General features: G+C 41.5%; 1 protein-coding gene across 2 annotated transcripts in view; it reads right to left on the minus strand.

Moving 5' to 3' along the window:
* The window catches only part of LOC123499764 (zwei Ig domain protein zig-8-like), a 186,968-nt gene that overhangs the window by 26,635 nt on the left and 150,232 nt on the right, over positions 1-10,101 (minus strand). Inside the window, exons 3-4 of one of the 2 annotated variants that reach the window (XM_045248219.1) lie at positions 8,418-8,527; positions 3,759-3,920 (exon numbers count right to left, since the gene is read on the minus strand). In XM_045248219.1, the coding sequence (XP_045104154.1) occupies positions 3,759-3,920; positions 8,418-8,527 (272 nt within the window). Of the gene's footprint in view, positions 1-3,758; positions 3,921-8,417; positions 8,546-10,101 lie in introns of both variants that reach the window. The other variant, XM_045248218.1, reaches the window with a different exon arrangement.

Below are 10,101 nucleotides of genomic sequence, written 5' to 3' on the forward strand. Positions count from 1 at the left end.
ATTATTATTATTATTATTATTATTATTGTTATTATTATTATTATTATTATTATTATTATTATTATTATTATTATTATTATTATTATTATTATTATTATCATTATTATTATCATTATTATTGTTATTATAAGTAGTAATAATAGTAGTAATAGCAGCAGCAGTAGTAGTAGTAGTAGTAGTAGTAGTAGTAGTAGTAGTAGTAGTAGTAGTAGTAGTATAGTTGTTCTTGTTGTTTTAGTTGCTATTTTTGTAACAATAGTTGTGACAGTAAGTTGTTAGTAATTCCACTGTAACTTTTCGTTTACAGTGACAAACTCATGTGGCTTTTGTCCTTTTAGGTTGTGTACGCTTTTTTATGTACTTTGCATATTGTTATAAAGAACTAATGAGCATAATAATACATTCATAGGCACATATGCATAATGTATGTTCCATTGTTACCGTATCATTTCATCTATCTACCTACCCACTAATTCGCATCTATTTATTCATTTATTTGTTATATAAATGTCTGACAGTTAATTGTTTTATCTCCTAACAATCTATCTTATTTATCTATCTATATATCTATTTACCTATCTACCTATAAACTTTTCTATCTACCTGCCTATGTTTATGTACCATTACTTATTCATCTTTATATACGTACACTTCTTTCTGTCCACCTGTGTGTGTGTGTGTGTGTGTGTGTGTGTGTGTGTGTGTGTGTGTCTTTGTGTGTGTGATTTTTTTTTTTTTGTGTATGTACACGTTGGCGAGTTCAGCAACCAATATCCATCCGTGGCAAATTGAAAATAGTTGAAATGAATGTGAAAATGAAAAGTTAGTTAATCACTTGTTTGTATTGTTATTATGTTTCTAATTTCCAAAATCATAAGATTGTGATGTTAATATGTAGTGTTGATAACATTAATAATAGTAATAATGGGAAAGATGGTGATGATGATGATGATAATAATGATAATAATAATAATAATAATAATAATAATAATAATAATAATAATAATAATAATAATAATAATGATAATAACGTGTTTATAATTTTTGCTGTATAAGATAGTTTCATTATCACTAACGAAATTTGTCATTGCTGATGCAGAGAAATATTTTAACACAATCTATTTAGACATAAAATTCTGAAATATCCATTACGAGCCACCGGCCACGCTGAGGCTGAGAACAGACAAGTTAATTAGAGGTGGTGAGAGACTGGAAAACGTAAATATGACATAAACCTGAATTACCGAAATGGCGTAGGAAGGTCAGGCGGAGGCAGCGCGCCCCTTGGGAAGACAGCAGTGGTGTTTGGTTGTCTGGGAAATGCTTGGAAGACTCACTGAGCGTATGATTTATTATATCCGAGGAGCCAAGTGTTCCGCGACGAGGATGATTAAAACACATGAAACCATCGTAGGAAGGCTCATATACGTACACATATGAACCTGCACACACACACACACACACACACACACACACACACACACACACACACACACACACACACACACACTTTACTCTTGCATGGTAATTAATGAACGCCCACTAGGTAACATTTCCATCGAGTGATATATCATTATCCTCCCCACCCACCCACCTCATGTTTAATTAAATTTCCATTTCATCATTTGCTTCATTCATGCAGGGAGCGTTTTTGTATGTCTGTACGTGTGTGTGGTGAAAATGGTACCAGAGATATGATGGTTCTTGATTGTGATGACCTTTGCTTCTCATCATCGTAGTGACCTTTACCGTGATATGAAGAGAATTCAGCATCCTTCTGCCCTTCCTTCCAATATTGTTTATTTTTCTCGGTATTAGGTAATTTGATTTGCTGGCAGTCTTGTAACAAAGCCTGACACTTGATAATTTCTTGGTAGATCAGAGATATTAATGAAAGAAGCCGTCAAACAGAGTGCAAGTGAATGAGGTGTGTTTCTCGTCCGACCATTATGGGTGTACAGAGTTGCATGATTCCGATCACCGCACTATTACTTCCAGAATCTCAAAATTAAGAGTAACCTTTTTTTGAATCCTATGATGACTATACTTTACAACCTAACCTAACCCAACCAAACACATCCTTTCACTTTAGAATCCTTCAAGGGACAAATGTAACATCCCTTACTAACATTAAACGCCTAGGAATGTTAACAAAGGAAGCTAATGGTGTCTGGGACAAAAATTATTGTAAGGATAAACTACATGAGACACTGCGCAGCCCTACAGCTTCCCTTCGGTAACCTAATATTGGCGCGGCGTCCGAGGCGGGGCGGCGGCAAACAGGAACACGACCCGCTATGAACACAGGTCTCCCCGAGGCACTCCTCCCTGGGCAAATATGAAGGGAAGCAGCTCTCCCTCACACCCGCCTTGTCCACATCTATTTAAGTCAACAAACTCATTCCTACTGTACACTAATGGGGAGATGGAGAGCGAGTGAGAGAGGGAGAGTGACGGGGAGGAAAAGGCGAGGAGAGGCGGGTGATTAGTATGTGTTTGCCCTGAAACATAAATAAGCTATTCATTATTGGCATCATCGCCACCCGAATGTTTCCTTATTTTCACCCGAGGCGTATGTTGACTTTGCTCTCTAGAATTACCTTCCTTCCCTCTCTTTTGATGCTAGTTCGTGTCCCATTCCTGAGTGAGAGAGAGAGAGAGAGAGAGAGAGAGAGAGAGAGAGAGAGAGAGAGAGAGAGAGAGAGAGAGGAGAGGATAAAAGAAGAAAGAGAGGAGAGAAGGAGAGGCATAAAAGGAGGAGGGAGAAGAATAATGAGCACATACAAGAGGAGATGAGTATAAGCATAGAAAAAGGAGAGGAGGCAGACGTGCAGGTGTGGCAAAGGAAGGTAAAGGTGAGGCAGATTCGCCCCGCTAATGCAATTTTATGCCCACAATAGAAGCGGTTGACGTTTAATTTCGTTATTTATGGAGCCCGGCGTATCGTAAACAGGCGTGTGTTTGTCGTCTCGCTCACGCCGCTTGTAAGAAATGGTGAAATGATAACACTATGGACGTAGATAGGCAGAGAGAGAGAGAGAGAGAGAGAGAGAGAGAGAGAGAGAGAGAGAGAGAGAGAGAGAGAGAGAGAGAGAGAGTATAGCAGAAAATGAACTTTCACCACCTTTAACACCACCACTGTTACTACTACTGCTGTTTTTATCAACTTATATAATGTACTACAAAAAAAAAGCTATTACCACAGCATTAACCACAATAACACCATCAAACACACTATATCACCACCACCACCATCATCACCACCACCACCAACAACAACACCACCACTACCACCACCAACAACATCAGCAACAGTAGGGGAGTAGGAAACGTTCCCTAGTAAAGTCGCCTTGTACTCTGAGTGCCGGAGGAAAGACGCTGTGGAATATAAACTGTTTCCACGGCTCGAGCATCAAGTAATTATAATTCATGAAGGAAATGAAAGAGTGAGATAAGTGGCTTACAGTTAGAGAAAGGGAGGAGGGGGAGGGAGAGGGTAAGTGGCTTAGAGTTAGAGAAAGGGAGGAGGGGGAGGGAGAGGCCAGTCAAAGGAGAGGAATGTGTGCAAATGTAATGAAGAGACGAGTATGTTACGTAAAGGATTAACTGAAGGAAAATGCTACGTGGAATTAAAGCAGTGAATAAGAATTTGTTAATCGGCTAATACAATAAAAGACCAAATCAAAATAACTAAAAAAAAAAAAAAATCTAGGAACCACCTGACGAAGGACCAGAATGTATCACCAGTCAGTACTCACGTGGCACTCGTAGGTTCCGTTGTCACGCTCCTGTAGGTACTTGATGGAGAGCGTCCAGTCGTCGGCGCCGTCCCTGTGTGTGATGGAGAACCGCTCGTCGTTGGTGTACGTGAAGACTCCTGAGGTGAGCACGTGCCAGTCGCGCCGTCTAATCCAGGAGATCTGCAGGGGACGAGGGGTGGGAAGAGGGAGACAGAGATAGAGACGAAAGGTAGGAATTGAAAAGGGTGGAAGACCGACAGAGTTTTGAGGGAGAGAACGAAAGGGAGATGGGCAGAGGAGTAAGAAAAGAATGATAAAGGGAAAAGAGAAGGCAAGGAAGGTGAGAATGATAGAGGAGAAAGTAAGAGTGATGTAAAGGAGAAAGGAAAAGGAAATGGGTAGAAGAGTAATGGAAAGGGTGTTGAAAGGAGAAAGCAGGAAGATGGATTGAAGGACAAAGAGAGGGAAGGAGGGAGAAAAATAAAATGCAGTTAGTTCATGGAAGCGGACAAAAAAAATGAGACAAATGAGTGGCAAAGGTGGAAGGAAAACTCAAGCCGGTGCAAGATTACTATACTTTTCTCTTCTCACCCTTTTGACCTCACTCCCGCACTTCTTCATTCTCTCTCTCAAAAAAAAAAAAAAAAAATAGCCGTGAACTCAAAACGTCTCCGCTCCGGCTTCAATTTCCTTGCCACCTTTCTTATTCATAAAAAAATCTTTACTGCTCCATTTGGCATACACCACTTCAAAATGACTGCCATAAAACCCCTCCTTCGGCTTGCCTACAATAACCCATCCAAGGATTTATCGCTGAATGAGAACCAAATCGCCGGTACTCAAACGGCCTGCCACTCGCAAGCCGCTGAGTTAGAAACACACGTCCACCATTATCGTGAATTATGAGCCACCTTCAAGAGACCTCCACGCCTTTCTTCCCTATACACTGGAGTGGCCCTCGTCTCTTTGTGGTGTCATGGGGGCTGGAAAAGAGAAGACAGACAACACGTAGCCTCACTTCAGTGCTGTGCTTTTCTTTTCGTGTTTTTTAGAATAGATTTCTCGTTTCGGTTCCTGCGATAGCGTGACTCAATGGAGGTTGCATTGGTGTGGTGCTTTTTCTTTCCTATGCGTGAGTCACCTCTGTTTTGTACGTGGGAAGTAACATTACAACGCGTTTCATAGTCGCACATTGGCTGCTTTAACGAGTGTATGCTTGTTGCTGTACTTGATAACACCCATTATACAAATTACAAAAACGTTTTCTTCCAAGCGTATTTCTTCTCGTATATCTTTAGTGTTACTTGGAACGATTATGGGAAAAATGCAATAAAACATTTATCCATTACGTTGGTATGATGTGAGTAGTTACACAAATTTGTTTATTGAAAATTTCCATCGTTTTCATCACACACACACACACACACACACACACACACACACACACACACACACACACACACACACACACACACACACACACATACACACACTTATAAAGATCCATTTGTCTCCATTATTCTTATTAGGGCTTGTTACCTTACTCCCAACCTTCCTTCCCTTTCCCAACTTTTCGCTGCTTTCCCCCCACCACACACACACACACACACACACACACACACACACACACACACACACACACACACACACCGCGTAGTGTAGTGGTTAGCACGCTTGACTCACAATTGAGAGGGCCGGGTTCGAGTCCTGGGAAGCGGCGAGGCAAATGGGCAAGCCTCTTAATGTGTGGCCCCTGTTCACCCAACAGTAAATGGGTACGGGATGTAACTCGAGGGGTTGTGACCTCGCTTTCCCGATGTGTGATGTGGTCTCAGTCCTATCCGAAGATCGGTCTATGAGTTCTGAGCTCGCTCCGTAATGGGGAAGACTGGCTGGGTGACCAGCTGGAACCGAGGTGAATTACACACACACACACACACACACACACACTCTCTCTCTCTCTCTCTCTCTCTGTGTGTGTGTGTGTGTGTGTGTGTGTGTGTGTGTGTGTGTGTGTGTCGTATCCTCCAGCTCACACAGCCGCCATACAGCGAGCTAACAAGGGCCACCGCGTACTATAGCTACGAACCGGTGCTGATCATCATTCCATTCCAACAAGTACCTAATTTTTGGCTAGGCACGCGTTGCACATGTATCAGAAATAACGCAATTAGGATAAATTACTGCATGTTTTTATTGGATTAGGTAATTAAGCCTTATTAACAGGTACCAGCCAGTTAGTAATTCATGCATAGCGATTTTATATGTCGGTAAAAATAATATCCTAATTAAATGCACATAATTAGCGCCTTAGTAATGGCGGCACTGCGCAGGTGGGAGCGCATGAGGCACCTGGGCGCACAGCTGTTGTTGTTTAATTAATTTTGTGTTTACCTGGGAGCCTGTCTTGCCTCGGCCGGGTAGTGTATGCATCGTATGAAAATGAGTTGCTACGGTCTTATTGCCTATGCTTGTGTGTGTATGTGTATTATGGTTATTAAAATTACACCGCCGAAATTATCACCTCTGTTATCATGGAGTGGCTGGTATTATTATTGTTATTGTTATTATTATTATTATTATTGTTATTATTATTATTATTATTATTATTATTATTATTATTATTATTATTATTATTATTATTATTATTATTATTATTATTATTATCATTGTTATTGTTATTATTATTATTATCGTTATTTGGTTGTAGCATTTTATTTTTTTAACCACTTCAGTATTGGAAAGCATTTTTATAATAAATTTTAGGTGTGATTAGACGATTTTATTTATATTAGGAAGCGTCTATGGAGGTCAGATGATCAATGGCCACAGTCTTCATTATTCTAATCCCCCATATAGGTTTCTAAAGCTGTATAAAATCATCAAATAGTAAGCAGAATGAATACAGAAGCGCGTCATGGTACTGAAGGGATTAAGTATCGCCGTTGTTAATATTACTGGTACTATTTGTTATTGTTATCAGTTTCCTGTTTGTTTAGTTGTAATGTTATAGTTTGTGTATTTTTTCTACGAGGACTTAAATTATCGGTATACTTGTTGATTGCATTCGCCCGTTCTTCGTACTTAGCGAGTGTGTGTGAACTGTTGTCTGTTGCCCGCCGCACTGCAACCAGACAAAAAGCTTCTCCTTGTACCACATTTATCGTCCCCAAAGTTTCGTGCTTCCGTGTTCTGTTCCGTTTTTTACTTGTTTTACTTCTTTGGTCTATAAACTTGGAATATTGTCTTGTATTATTCATGTTACTTATGTACCTTGCACTTCTATCTCGTATATTTCATGGATACTTAGCAGTCGAGTGTGTGACATTACAGTAAATTCACACTTAAAGACTGTCCATTGTGACGGAAAATCAACTTGAACATGTGCGCGACGTATACTTAGTGAAGTTTTTTAAAGTTTTCATCAATACTTATGCCGAGTTTGTTATTGAACCGAGTGGACGAAATGGGCGAAACTCATGCATCAGGAAGCACCACTCCGTTACCCTTATAAGTTCAAATTGTTATGGAGAATAGTGATGGCATCATATCTTACCTTCCTACATTGAATTGCTTTTCATACAGCAGTGAATCACTAACTACTCGTAATGGAGGTATTGATGGGCGCCTCAAGTAGATTTCGTTGAGGAAACTCTATACCCTGCAATTGAATCAAGAAAGAGTGAGTGGTGGCCAGCAGCAAGGAATGCCTGTGTAATCCGATTCAAATATGCAAGAGATGAAAAATTTATAAAGTCGCGTTGCAGCAAAGGCTGACGAGTCGCTTGTCTGTAAGAAAGGAAGGAAAGAAAACTACTGGTGATGGAAATGCGTTTTCTCTTGGTGACGAATTTTGTTGTCATTTCCACCCTTCTGTGCAGCTTCTTTCTTTCTCCTCCGCTCAGGCTTGTTCTTTAAATTTTTTATCCACTTGACATCTCTCCTCCACTTGTCCATTTACCAATTCCAATCTTTTATTTCATAGATTTATTTTTCTTTCCTTGATTGTTCCTTTCCTCTCCTTCCGTGTTTCTCTCCTCTTCTTCCGTGTTTCTTTCATTTCCTTCCATGTTTCTCTCCTTCCCTTCCCTGTTCCTTAGCCTCACACCTCTCCCTTTCACTCGTGCACCTTGAATTTTGCTCCTCATACCTTTCCTCCTCTGTGGGCTTCCAGTTTCTTTTAAGAACTTCCTCCTCCTTCTCCTCCTCTGGCTATTCCCTTTACCACCTGCACTGCTTACGCCTCCCTCCGCCTCCTTTCTTATAGGTAATAACAGGCTGAGGAGATATTATAGCTTAACTTCCCCTAAAGTTATGGTCGAGCTGTAATTTCTCGGTGGTGAAGATTTACGTAGTTCCCGCTTGAGCGCTGTGTACACCTGGCTCAGGATATTACCTGCCTTACCTCGCTTTCCTCCTGCTCCTCCTCCTCATCCTCCTCCTTTCTCCTTTGATTGTATTTCGTGTGTATACAGTGTGTGTGTGTGTGTGTGTGTGTGTGTGTGTGTGTGTGTGTGTGTGTGTGTGTGTGTGTGTGTGTGTGTGTGTGTGTGTGTGTGTGTGTGTGTGCGTGCGTGCGTGCGCGAGCGCGTGCGCGCATGCGTGCATATGTATGTGTGTGTGTGTGTGTGTGTGTGTGTGTTTATGCAAACAGTAAAACCCTCTCCATCAGCTTACCTGTTTGTCGCCGATCATGCGCACGGAGCAGGGCAGGAAGGCGGTGTAACCCAGCTGGGCTTTCACGTTCACCACTGTGTTGTTCTCCACGCCAACCCACGCCCCGGACTCTGTGGATGTTGGGGAGACTGCTATCATTTATAATGTCTGTAGGACTGCAACGAGAGATACAAGAGGACAGGGAACAGTGCCGGTGGAGGGTGGGATGACAAGGAACGAAGGGAACATAGCGCTAACATCGTTTCTGACAGGCCGTGGATTGTTGTGTTGTCATGAGCTTACAATGCTGTGGTGGCAGTGAGCGAATTGGCAGTGTGCTCAGGTCTGCGGTGGCCAAGCAGCCTCGACTATGATGGGCGAGACAAGTAGGCTACTTTCGAGGATTTGTTTGTGTTGCTGCCTGCACACAAACGCGCGCGCACACACACACACACACACACACACACACACACACACACACAGACACACCTCTCCCCTACGTGGCTTGCCATTCTTAATTTTCAGAGGTAAATAAATTCTAAACCGTGTTGAAACTAGATACTCATAGATGCAGTTACTGGAACCTTTTTGTGTGATGGTAGTGGTGAAAAAGAGGCCATCTACTGCTAACAATGCATTTGTCACTCACAGCTTCATTTTCTGCGTGATATCGAATAGCCTGAGCACTCTTAAATGTGTGTGTGTGTGTGTGTGTGTGTGTGTGTGTGTGTGTGTGTGTGTGTGTGTGTGTGTGTGGCACGTAATTCCCTGAGTGAGAGGCATGGCCGCGGATCCTATCAAGTGTTCTTTCATCTAAGCATTAGTGACGATGTGTGGTGTCATATTTAAGAATCGTCGCCGTTAATGGCAATACTGCAGCACCCTGCTGGACACTTATTACCTGTAAGCGCAGCAAGACCATATTCTGAAACACTTGTGCTACATATCTCCACTATTTTAAAAGGGCTTTAGTTGAAGTTATACGTGTTTTTAAAGGTGATTTTGCAGTTCTCGTGGCAGCCCACCAACATTTCTACTTATTAACAGGAGAGGTCTTAAAAAATCAGTTTAAAGATCTTGTGGCTGATGGAAATAGTGGTAATAGGAGAGCAAAGTGTTTCAGAAGCGAGGCACCTCCACCTCCACTATGACACTAGACTCCCACATGTCGAGATTCACCGCATTCTCAGTAAAATCAATGAATCACCGAGGCGTGTAGGGAATGCAATGCCATCATGCTGCAAATATGATCACCCTTGCCTTTAAGGAGCCTATATGTCAAGTACTTAGCCATGTCCCGTGAAGTGTAAATATTCGATGTTTATTACGCTAACACCACGGGACTTTTTCCTTATAGATCGCTTTGCATTTGGTCCATAATTCACATTTTATGGCAATAAGAAAACCGATCCTGGCGGCGGCGGCGGCATCCATCACACTTTGTTTACCTCCCCGTGTTATACAAGCACGGGCCAGGGAGAGTCTCTGAGGGAGGCGTCTTGTGTGTTTTCATTATGAGGGAATGAAAGAGAGATCGACTGTAGAAAAGAAAAACGTGAGTCCGTCGTGCCAAGCTACCACGTCTACTATAATTAACATAAGTACACAACAAATAGTAAAAATAATGAAAAAAGAGTAGTAAATGAGAAAAAATGCTTAGACAGAATACTGGATCCATGTGTAAATAAAAAGACAAAGAATGGAA

This window comes from Portunus trituberculatus, chromosome 50, assembly GCF_017591435.1.
Source record: "Portunus trituberculatus isolate SZX2019 chromosome 50, ASM1759143v1, whole genome shotgun sequence".
Lineage (NCBI taxonomy): Eukaryota > Metazoa > Arthropoda > Malacostraca > Decapoda > Portunidae > Portunus > Portunus trituberculatus.